Source organism: Nothobranchius furzeri, chromosome 13 (genome assembly GCF_043380555.1).
Source record: "Nothobranchius furzeri strain GRZ-AD chromosome 13, NfurGRZ-RIMD1, whole genome shotgun sequence".
Classification (NCBI taxonomy): domain Eukaryota; kingdom Metazoa; phylum Chordata; class Actinopteri; order Cyprinodontiformes; family Nothobranchiidae; genus Nothobranchius; species Nothobranchius furzeri.
In genome coordinates, this window is record NC_091753.1 from 38,570,375 (window position 1) to 38,582,779 (window position 12,405).

The 12,405-nt window shown below is 48.0% G+C and overlaps 1 protein-coding gene across 4 annotated transcripts in view; it reads right to left on the reverse strand.

Moving 5' to 3' along the window:
• Positions 1-12,405, reverse strand: part of grik4 (glutamate receptor, ionotropic, kainate 4) — a 352,270-nt gene that overhangs the window by 115,227 nt on the left and 224,638 nt on the right. For all 4 annotated transcript variants that reach the window (XR_011516047.1, XR_011516045.1, XR_011516046.1 and 1 more), the window contains exon 7: positions 1,544-1,722. Coding sequence is in view for 1 of the 4 variants with exons in the window: in XM_054742697.2 (XP_054598672.1) it covers positions 1,544-1,722 (179 nt within the window). In the remaining 3 variants the exon portion in view is untranslated. The remainder of the gene's footprint in view (positions 1-1,543; positions 1,723-12,405) is intronic.

The following is a 12,405-nucleotide window of genomic DNA, read 5'->3' on the forward strand; positions in this document are numbered from 1 at the left end:
AGCGTTTGCAAAACAGGATTTGCCGCGGCTCCCTGGGGAGGATAAAGGTCGTTTATAAGATCAGACTGTGGTGGTAATGTGGTGCAATCGGACGGCAATTTTATAAAAGATTAGGCGATGGCGGCATAAAGAGAGTATCGGGGCGGTCTCTGCGCAGCAGCAGACTTCCGTTTGTCTTGAACATAACTTGCTTTTTATTGCGATTGAAGCCGTGATCGTTAAGTTTTTTTAACAAGCACCTCCTAAAGGTGTCTGTCCCCATCAGTCCCTGTGCAGTCTCTGGTGATCTGAGCTTCAGCTCTAACAGAGAGGCTCCTGGCGCGTTGCGGCGCTCCGGTTTGCCATCTCAGCAGATTTTGTTCAAAAAGCAAACCTTATTGCCTGTGTTTACTTTCATTTTCAATAAATTTGCCAGCCGAATAACTCCCCTCGTCATGACATCTGCCTCTGTTGCGCCAGGGCACATACGACAGACCATTGCCGCAATATTACTACCAAGCGACGCGGCATGGATGCCGCAAAATTCGTGCAATGCCATGCCGGCATGGCGCGTTTATAGAAATACCATTGCGGTAACATTACGCCGATTTGCCGGTATATGGTGTGTCTTATAAAAGCACCTAGAGCAGACGGGAAGGTGGCATTCACTTTCTGTTCCAAAGACTTCATGACATCATGAGACAATAATTACCTCATCAGTGTAGAGGAACATAAAGGTTTCATTCACAGAGACAGAGAGGATTCTCACTAATGTCAGAAAGCAGCTTTACTCTGAGGATGGACTCCACTTCTCTAAAGACCACGTTTACATTTTTATTTAAGGAGAGAATGAACCAATAGATCGAGAGCTGATAGGTAAAGGTGTCGTGTTTTACTTCACCTTTTCTTTTAATCCTTCTTAAAAGTGTTTTTTACTCAATTTGCAACAAAATCGTTTTTACAGCTCTGCTATTACTCATGCTAATCCACAAACCTGCAGAATTAATGATATTGAAATTTAATTATTGAAGAAAGCGTAATTGAATGTCCTCATCTACATGCAGGAATGCGATGTAACAGGTTTTTCTGGTAGAAGGTAACTTAACACTTTAACACATATTACACACACGCACGCACACACACACACACACACACACACACACACACACACACACACACACACACACACACACACACACACAAAAACACACACACGCGCACACACACACACACACACACACACACACGCACACACACACACACACACACACACACACACACACACACACACACACACACACACACACACACACACACACACACACACAGACACACAGACACACACACACACACACACACACACACACACACACACACACACACACACACACACACACACACACACACACACACACACACACACACACACACACACACAGTGCATGTGTGCACTGTTGTTTTTAGACATACAAATGTGTCCAATTGATATTAAATCAGGAATGTGAGAATAAATGATAGAAAATACGTTTATAAATGACAGATTTATCATCAGAAGTTCACCAACCCGTTCTAAGATGATGTGTGACATGGTGGCATTGGCGTCCACTATGATGGTGGCCGTCTTGTCATCTCGAATCTCTTTTAGGAGCGGGGTCGGGTCCTGGCTGTCGTCAAGCATGCGTACAGACAGAGTCTCTTTGGAGATGAGGAACTGTCTGAGGAGCTGCTCCAGGTTCAACAAGCCTGTTAATGACACACACACACACACACACACACACACACACACACACACACACACACACACACACACACACACACACACACACACACGCACACACACACACACACACACACACCAGAGTTTACATTATTTTTTTCAGTCACTTTTAACAAGAATAAATTTACATTAAATTATTCTGAAGCTCTAAAACACAAATTCACTTCTTTAGGACTTTCTCCATCCCAGGAAACAGACCATTTAGTTCCAGTTAAGTATGACGGGTTTGTTCTAATTAAAGCATCGCTCACTTATTCCAAACAATCCTGGCAGCATTTAAAGAGTCCCTTTATGTTCATATATGAGCAGATCCTGAGAGGTTAGGGGCTAATGTTCCTCATGGAGATCTAACTTTACTTATGAGATGTGCCTCAGTGAGAAAGTTATAACCTGAATCAGTCTTATGGTCTCGATTCTGTGATAGTGGGGCAGAATGTTTTCTGACCTTGAAATGTGCTTTTCCCATCTGTTTGGTATTCTGGTGCCAAAGCACAAAGTTCAGGGTGCACAGGTGTGATGTGAGTCACAAACAGAGAGAGATTTATTTAAATGAAGCTGTGCAAACACACTTTTAATAGAAAATGTCCCCCAGATTTGCACGTAGAGGACATTTTTCACAATAACATCATGTTCTTACATTAAATCAGCAGCTTATTGTTGAAACACAAACTGTTTTTATGAAAGAACATTTTACCAGAACATTTCATTAAATTTATGCAGATATGCCAAAGTAGTCAGACGAGTATTTTATGACTTTAGCAGCATCTAATGGGAGAAACGTCTCACTCCAGTGTCATTAAACACGTCGATCTGCTGCATTAACGCTCATTAAATATCTGCCAACAACACTGTTGCCTGTTGTGTTTTTGTAATGAAAGATCGTCCTTTAGAGCAGGGATCCACATGTTCGGTATGTCTGAGAGTATTACAGGTTTACCAGGACAGTTTGACGTAATTCATCACCATCATGTCTATATTCTGACTCTGAAAAGGAAAGGCACACAGGAAGGACACAACTTTGAGTAAAATAACTTGCATTAGCAGAACTACCACCTTCCATTTCCATTAACACAGTCTGCTGAACTCCAGTCACCAACATCATGCCTAAAAGCTTCTATGATTATGTCTCCATGTCTCTTATGGCTGCTCTGTGTGACTACAAGCCTACATGTTTGCCCTCATATATCAGACTACCTATGTTCGAGCTTTCAAAGGGCACATAATGTCTTTTCTATTCTTTTGTGCTGTCATGAGAGTCTCTATTGCCTCTATAAACACTCCAAAAAAGAAAAAAAAAATTCATCAATTGTCTGTCTGTTTAGATTCAGGAATTATCTGCCTAAAAAAGGCCATTTTAAAAGTCCCAGTTTGTGATGTCACAAGCAGGGTAATTGGAATAAAAGCTCTTCACATGCAAGAGAGAGCTGCTACAGTAGGAGCAGTGGCTCTTGTCACAAACTCCTCCCAGATATCAGAGCTTCTCAGCTCATAGCAGTCTGAGTCATAGATATGAATATAAACATATCTACAATAGATGTGTTTATACTGTATACATATCTATGGTCTGAGTGGGGATGGCGGGTGTGGCCAGCTCCAGCTTGTTTTCTTAAAGTGACAGAGCCCTGAAACGACTCATTCTGAAAAGAAGCTTTTAAGAATAAAACTGCTGAGTTTACTTTATGTTAGAGGGATTTCGATCAAAGAACTTCACAAATATGTTTAATATCAATCATAAAAGTATTGGAACAAGAACCAAAAGTGATGACTTAGCCCTTTAAACATTAGTATTTGTTCCTGCTGGTTTGCCTTTTCTTGTGTCAGACCTGTGGGTTCAGTCTATTGTTTGAATCTACTCTACTGTTTCTTATCGGCAGTCAGATATTTCACATTGATTCTGTGACACTAGATGGTACACCATAGCAGACGGAGCTCTCTAACAGAGATAAATACATAAAAACCTGTTTTCTTTTCAGTGTTTTACATCTGCCATGCATATTTAATGTTAAAGAAACAATTTCTATCAAAGTAATTTATTAAAAATAACTGAAAGAAAAAGTGTCATTTAGTAATTACCCACAGAAATGTGTCAGGACTCAGGTATCTCCCGGCTGACGTTCGGACCACAACTCCCGACATGCTCCTCATGGGGAGCTCCCAGCGTGCTCCTCGCGGGGATTCCCTCCACGTCACAGCCAAGCAAGGCTATATATGGAAGACGCCGGTACCGGCTTCTCATCTCAGTCATCGTTTCTTCCTCACAGAGATACGACCGGAGAAATAATAAAACTGTTAAACGTCTCACCTTGTTCGTCTCCTTCATCCAGTCTGATCAGCCCGACAGGATGACTGAGATCCAAGTAGATCCGACGGAGATCGATCGTCTCCGCCACGAGAACGTGCAGCTGCGTTCCATGGTAGATCAGCTCAACACCAAGGTGAACTCCTTGTCCGACCACACCCTGCGTCTATCCACGGCTCTCACGGCTCTCCAACAACAAGCAAACGATCAGCAGCAACAGATCGCGGCACTCCAGCATCCAACCCGCTCTGCTCCTAGGGAGGAGCCCCACTTCAGCCTGCCGGAGAGGTGGAACGGAGAGACGGGGAGCCCTGATGGTCTGCTCGCCACGCTGGACATGCAGTTCGAGTGCCAACCTGGACGCTACCCATCTGCGCGCTCCCGAGTGGCGCATCTCACCTCCCTGCTCTCCGGACGCGCCGCGGAGTGGGCTGCTGCGCTTTACAATTCCAAATCCCCTGCCTGCAACGACTATGCTGCGTTTGTGTCCGCTCTCCGGAAGACCTTTGTTCCCCCCAGCAGCGAAGTGGGAGCAGAGACACGCCTTCTCAAACTCCGCCAGCGGGAACGCTCGGTGTGCGCTTATGCGTCGGAGTTCCGCACCATCTCCGCCAAGCTGCAGTGGAATGACTCCGCTCTGCGGGCCGCCTTCCTGGAGGGGCTGGCACCCTACATCCGTGATGAGTTGGCGGGAAGGGAGCTGCCTCAGACCCTGGATGAGGTGGTTGATCTGGCGCTGCGCATCGACCAGCGGGTTCTGGTTCGACCGAAGTTATCCACGCGTCCCCCCAGGATGCCGGTGCCTCGCCCTCGTTCACCCACGCCAGCTCCTGTACCCATGCTGACGGAGGAGCCCATGCAGCTCGGCCACCTTCCCCCCGAGGAGAGACAACGACGGTGGCGCGAGGGCCTCTGTGCCTACTGTGGCTCTCCCGACCACCGACGCCTGGACTGCCCGCGACGATCGGGAAACGGGGGGCCCCACTGAGTATTGGGGTCGCTCAGTCTGGGTCTTCTTCTACCCCTGTCGCTACTAACCGTCTCCTTATTCCTGTCACCCTCCTCCATGGTGAGGCCTCACTCCACGTAAACGCATTGGTGGACTCGGGGCGCGGACAATTTCATGGACCTGGATCTGGCAAAACGCCTACGGATCCCCCTACAACCCCTGGAGAGGGTTATACCAGTGACCTCGGTGGACGGTAGGCCTCTCCAACCCTACCCAGTCCGAGACGAACCCAGCCACTCCGTATGATCACCCAAGGCCACCAGGAGACCCTCCATTTCCTGATCATTTCTGCTCCCTCTTCTCCCCTAATCCTGGGGTTCCCCTGGCTCCGTCTCCACGACCCTCATATTTCCTGGTCCCAGAACCGCCTGCTGGGCTGGGGGACCTCGTGCCAGACCCACCTCGCTCCTCCTCCATCCTCGGCGGGTCTTCCGGACGGGGGCCCCAGCTCCACACCGCCCCACCTGCCGCTGCCCTATCGGGACCTGGCCGCGGTGTTCGACAAGCGGCGCGCCACCTCCCTGCCACCTCACCGGCCATATGATATGGAGATCAAGCTGCTACCCGGAACCAGTCCTCCCCGCGGGCGCCTTTTCTCTCTCGCGCCTCCCGAGACCAAAGCGATGGAAGAATATATCGCCCAGGCCCTCCAGCAGGGGTTCATTCGACCCTCCTCCTCTCCGGGTGCCGCTGGCTTCTTCTTCGTGAGGAAAAAGGAAGGCGATCTTCGCCCCTGCATAGACTATCGGGGTCTGAACAAGATCACGGTCAAGGACCGCCATCCTCTGCCGCTCCTCACTACCGCTCTGGATGCCATCTCCCAGGCACGGATCTTTACGAAACTGGATCTCCGGAGCGCCTACAATCTGGTCCGTATAAAGGCCGGGGATGAGTGGAAGACCGCTTTCATAACACCCACCGGCCACTGGGAGTACCTGGTTATGCCCTTCGGACTATGCAATAGCCCTGCTGTCTTCCAACGTCTCATTAATGATGTCCTCCGCGACATGCTGGGACGGTGGGTGTTTGCCTATCTGGACGATATACTGATCTACTCCAAATCCGAGGCCGAACACATCCATCATGTTCGCGCCGTCCTGACCCGGCTCCTGGACCACAACCTGTACTGTAAACCCGAGAAATGCTCCTTCCATCAGCAGTCCATATCCTTCCTGGGTTACAGGATCTCGGACGAAGGGATAACCATGGACCCTCAGAAAATCCAGGCGGTGAAGGACTGGCCCTTGCCAACCAGCCTGAAACAACTGCAGAGTTTTCTGGGTTTCTGCAACTTTTACCGCCGTTTTATAAAGAACTATAGCACCCTCGTAGCCCCTCTCACCTCTCTCACTCGACCAGGCTCCCCTGGCCAGCCGTTTCATCTAACTCCCGACGCCATTCGGGCCTTCCACCACCTGGTCACCCGCTTTACCTCGGCCCCGATCCTCCGCCATCCAGATCCTGCAGTCCCCTTTGTGGTCGAGGTCGACGCCTCTGACGTCGGCGCCGGCGCCATCCTATCTCAAGGCGGGCCCGACGACAGGCTCCATCCCTGCGCCTACTTCTCCAGGAAGTTTTCCACCACCCAGCAGAAGTACGGTGTGGGCGACCGTGAGTTACTGGCCATAAAATGGGCATTGGAGGAATGGAGGCAGTGGCTTCTGGGCACCACTCAGCCTTTCACGATCTGGACTGACCATCAGAACCTGATCCACATAAAATCTGCCAAGCAGCTTAATCCTCGCCAGGCTCGCTGGGCCCTCTTCTTTGAACCCTACGACTTCCATCTCGCCTACCGCCCGGGAGCCAAGAACCAGAAGGCGGACGCCCTCTCCCGCCAATTCACCCACTCCTCGCCCTCGTCCGAGCCAGCGCCAATCCTCCCGGAACACCGTTTCCTGGGCCAACTGAGGTGGCCGTTGGAGGAAGCTATCCAGAACGCCCTCCGGGACGACCCCGCGCCTCCTGAGACCCCCGCGGGTCGCCTCTATGTCCCCACGGCCTGTCGCAGCGAGGCGTTGTCCTGGGCCCACTCATCACGCCTGTCTGGCCACGCTGGTTTCTCCAGAACTCTTAAATTCCTCCAGCGAGCCCTCTGGTGGCCAGGCATGGCGAGGGATGTGAAAGAATACACCAGCGCCTGTGACGTCTGTGCCCGCTCCAAGAACCCCAACCAGGCCTCGGCTGGTGCCCTCCGACCTCTTCCGGTGCCCAGCCGCCCCTGGTCCCACGTGGGGCTGGACTTCGTCACAGGTCTCCCGTCGGTCAATAACCTCAACACTGTCATGACGGTTACGGACCGCTTTTCCAAGTCTGTCCATTTCATCGCCCTTCCGGGTCTCCCCTCAGCCCAACGCACAGCGGAACTGTTCCTGGAGAACGTGGTGCGCCTCCACGGGTTCCCAGTCGACGTGGTCTCGGATCGGGGGCCCCAGTTCACGGCCCGGTTCTGGAAAGCTTTCTGTCGGCTGATGGGAGCATCGGTCAGTCTATCCTCAGGCTACCACCCGCAGACCAATGGCCAGACGGAGCGGGCTAACCAACAGCTGGGTCGGTACCTTCGTTGTTTTGTCTCGGCTCAACCCTCACAGTGGCCTAAATACCTCCTCTGGGCGGAGCTGTCCCACAATCTTCACACCTCATCTGCCACTCGGCTGTCCCCTTTCGAGGTCTGCTATGGCTTCCAGCCCCCGGTCTTTGCCCACCAAGAACCCGAGGTCGCCGTTCCAGCAGCGGAAGCCATGGTGAGACGCTGCAAGAGCGCCTGGATCAAAGCACGAGCCTCCATAACCAGAGCTAACACCAGCTATGCTCGCCAGCATCTCCGTCGACACCGTCCTGGTCCCTCCTATGCTCCTGGGGACAAGGTCTGGGTGTCCACGGCTGACCTTCGGGTCCGTGCCGGGGCCAAGAAACTCGCTCCTCGGTTCCTCGGCCCATACCCCATCCAAAGGGTCATCAACCCGGTCACGTACCGGTTGCGACTGCCGGCTACTCTCCGCATCCATCCCACCTTCCATACCTCCCGGCTCAAGCCCTTCGTGGAGTCCTCCCTTCTCCCGCCTCCGGCTCCGGCGCCGCCTCCTGCCCGCTTCCTCGACGGTGAGCCTATCTACACTGTCCGGCGCATCCTGGACGCTCGCCGCAGGGGTCGGGGCTGGCAGTACCTAGTGGACTGGAAGGACTATGGCCCCGAGGAACGCTCCTGGGAGTCGGCTCGGTCCATCCTGGACCCTTCCCTGATCTCCGACTTCTGGGTCCGCCGGGGTCGCGCTGGGACTTCTGGAGCCGTCCCTGGACCGGGGGGTCCTGTCAGGACTCAGGTATCTCCCGGCTGACGTTCGGACCACAACTCCCGACATGCTCCTCATGGGGAGCTCCCAGCGTGCTCCTCGCGGGGATTCCCTCCACGTCACAGCCAAGCAAGGCTATATATGGAAGACGCCGGTACCGGCTTCTCATCTCAGTCATCGTTTCTTCCTCACAGAGATACGACCGGAGAAATAATAAAACTGTTAAACGTCTCACCTTGTTCGTCTCCTTCATCCAGTCTGATCAGCCCGACAAAATGTCCTTAAAAAGTTATACACACGCACACCAGATATGTGTTTGTTTTATGTACAGTATGAATACAAGTTTTATAAACTAAATTTAAATTATAGGGTCAATAAACGGGTTAAAGTTGTAGATTATAGGTGAACATCAGGTAAAAAGAATTGATCAGATTTTATTGGCATCATTTCCACAGAGTATTATCTTCCTTTCCTGGCCAAGAATCTAAAATAAAATCACATAAAGCGTTTAATTTCTTTTAAGCATCTCAGTGTGGATTCAGCACGGGTCACAGCACAAACAATTACATCAATATTTTCTATCAGCTGTTTTATCTGTATCTGATGTTAAAACAGTGGATTATCTTATTCTAACAGCCATTTTTCATATTTTATTAACGTTTTGGCTCAGTGGAAGAAAACATGCTTCACATCTATTTTTTTTAATCTATACAGTAAAGACACAATTCATGATGGCAAAATGTTAGTTTAGACAAAACAAATACATGTTTTGCTCATATTTGAACCCTTCCAGACAAACAACCAAATCAGATTTATGTCTGTCATGAAATAATTTTCTAAATCTGAATGCTGACAGATCTGATCTTTTCATAAATTCAACCCCAGGAGCAGATGTGATCAGAGCTTTATTCTTTCTCTAACCATAACCCTGTCATAAAAATTACGATATAGAAATCTTAACTTCACGTCTATTCAAGTTTGGTATGCCTCACAACATCAGACATTCATCAAAATTGATGTCTTGTATTTCTTGTCCAGACTAATATGAATCACTGAATTTATGCTGTATTACTAGAATGATCCTGGATTTGACTGTAATCAGACCTTCTGCCATACTTGTTAGAAAAATAAAGAATAAATTAGAAGTGTTCCCTGCTACATCAGTGGCATTCTGTCTCTTTTGAGCCTGAATAAATGGTGACATTTCTTGCTAATCTCTTTTCAGATGTGTAAAGTAATTGTTTCATTATTTAGCTAAATCAGCAGTCATCTGTCAAATTTGAATCACTTTTCCCTTTATCTTTGTCGCTGCTTCATTCAGATATGTGAAAGTGATGGACAAAACTAAAGAAATGCCACATTTCTGTAACGTTTTCCGCTTTGGACAATCTCACTTGAGCAACATGTGGCTTTAGGGGTCTTGAAAACCTGGTTTAGCATTTTTAAATTAAACAATTTTGTGAATCAATAATTTTTTGTTCCAGACCAAAAAATTAATACACTGAGGTGTGACGAGCTGAAAGTAATCAACGCATATTCATCTTTTTTTAATTCTGCTGTTTAATTAAATTTCTTGTTTTGATTTATGCGGTTGTGACGGGAATCAGCCTCGCTGCACAGTGTGAAATAGCTCCACTGGTTTTGCTACAGAAGTTTCAGAACTGTTGAATAAATATGAAGCTAAACTACTTTTTTCCTTCACATATTTAATTTGTGACACTCCTTAGGTATGCCACACAAGAAAAGGACACAAATCCAAGTCAATAACCTGTCAGAGGGTAAGAGAACACAGCCATGGGCAATAATTATTATAGCCATGCAAAAGCACTGGGACGAGTGTAAAATTTCTCCTAAATGTAATAAAGTGCTGTGCTTGGCTGATGGCATAGTTTTATTTTTAAATGATGGCCTTGGTGCTCCCAAACACATGAAAAATGGTGAGATCAGACACCTGCAAACACAGACCACCCACCTGATCCCCAAAACACTGCAGCAACACACAGGCACAGGCTGTAGAACCGATTAAAACAGAGAACAGAACAACAGTAGGAATTCTTTGACAGGTGCAGGTGAATTATATATAGTCAACCTTGGGTCCCAGATGACATGTTAACCATGATCCAAAAGCCTTTTTGACAGCTACACATTACGATGAATCATCATGCAGCCTTGAGCAGTAAAATAAGATCTAGTTTTATGACTTTGCAACCATTACGGTCGTCACTTCAAAGAGCTGTAGACAAGGTGACACATCAGGACACTCCGTGCATGCTCCCCCCTCCCATTAACCCAAATAACCAGACCAGGGGGCATCAGTAACAGCTGGAATCCACCTGGAAAAGCTGGAACGCTTCAGTTCTCGCTCCAAAAGAGATTCATGAAACATTTGTGAGGCATTTCTTTTCTAGGTTAAAAAATACAGAAACAAACACGTAATGATTCAAACACGGAACCCACTGGCACTGACAGAGGAGTGTGTGTGTGTGTGTGTGTGTGTGTGGTTAGCTGGATTATGGGTTAGGGTTTCATCATGGTGTAAACTTAATATTTGGGCAACCCACCCCTCCTGGTTATTTTGTCATTGCTGGAAAATATTCATAAACCAAAAACACTGCTAGGCTGAGGAGGTCACATGTGGATAAACCACTGACCTACAGCAGGATGCCAACACACCGACACACTCAAAATAAGTAGGTGGGGCTTCTGCAATAAAGGCCAAACCAAACAGGCTGATGTTGCAGAACACCGGCCTAAACTCACCTACATCCAAACAAACAAACAAACAAACAAACACACACACACACACACACACACACACACACACACACACACACACACACACACACAGGGGCAGCAGTAGCTCAACAGGTTGAGCAGGTTGTCCAGTAACCAGAAGGTTGGAGGTTCGATCCCGCCTCCGGACAGAGAATTCTAAATTCCTTGGGCAAGTCACAACCCACTTTGCCTGCTGGTGGTGGTCGGTGGGACCGGTGCCTGTGCTCGACTCACTCAGTGCGCACCAGGACAGCTGTGGCTACATCATAGCACATCCCCACCAGCGTGTGAATAGATGAATGATACACTGTAGTGTAAAGCACTTTGGAGTCCTTACTCTGAGAGGCGCTATAAAAGTACGGGTCATTTATCATTTGTTACACACACACACACACACACACACACACACACACACACACACACACACGCCGGCAGAAGACCATTTGCTTCATTTCCTTCTGACTGGACAAGGGTCACAGGAGAGAAGAATCAGTACCACAATATCATTTCCTGGACCGTCTCCCGTTTGTTGCTGATGTATAATTTCAGCACGGTTACTTCCTTCCATTTCCTGACCCGAGTCATTTCACCTCACCCAGATCCACCAAAAGGCATCCTCTCCTCTTTCATTTCCCACTTCCCATGGGCTCTTGTATCTCCCTCTAATCTTCCCTCATTTCACTGCTTTTTATTTCAATTCCTTCCCAGTCGACTCCCAGCACACTGTCACAGACCCGAACACCCACCCAGAACCAGAGAGAAGAAGAAATCAGCTTATAAAATCTGTTCTTTTTCACAATGTTCACTTCTTATCACAAACCTTGTTGGAGCTGGATTTGTATCATGTAAGGGAACAAATGCCACAGAAGACCTGTATTAGAAAGATGATTGACAGGTAGAGATAGACCTGATATTAAGGGAGGTGGTGGTGGTGCTTTAAGCACATATAACATGTTTATCTAAGTAACAGTGTTTACATTCATCAGAGTAAAATGCCTTCACATGTATAGTATACAAACATAAATGCATGCATTTATTTATTTATTTTTTACAACATATTAAATTGTTTTTTAATAACTCTAATAACAAGTGACTGAGGGATGCTCCTTTATCAGACAACAAATATTTTCTTTATATGCTTACCGTCTCCAGAATCAATTAAAAATCTCACACGGCTCCTTTAAGATCACATTTAGGTTTCTAATGCAAGAGACTCCAAAGTAAAGCCCTGAATCAAAGCACGAGTTAAAAGGTAGGAAAAGTGAGAGAGGAG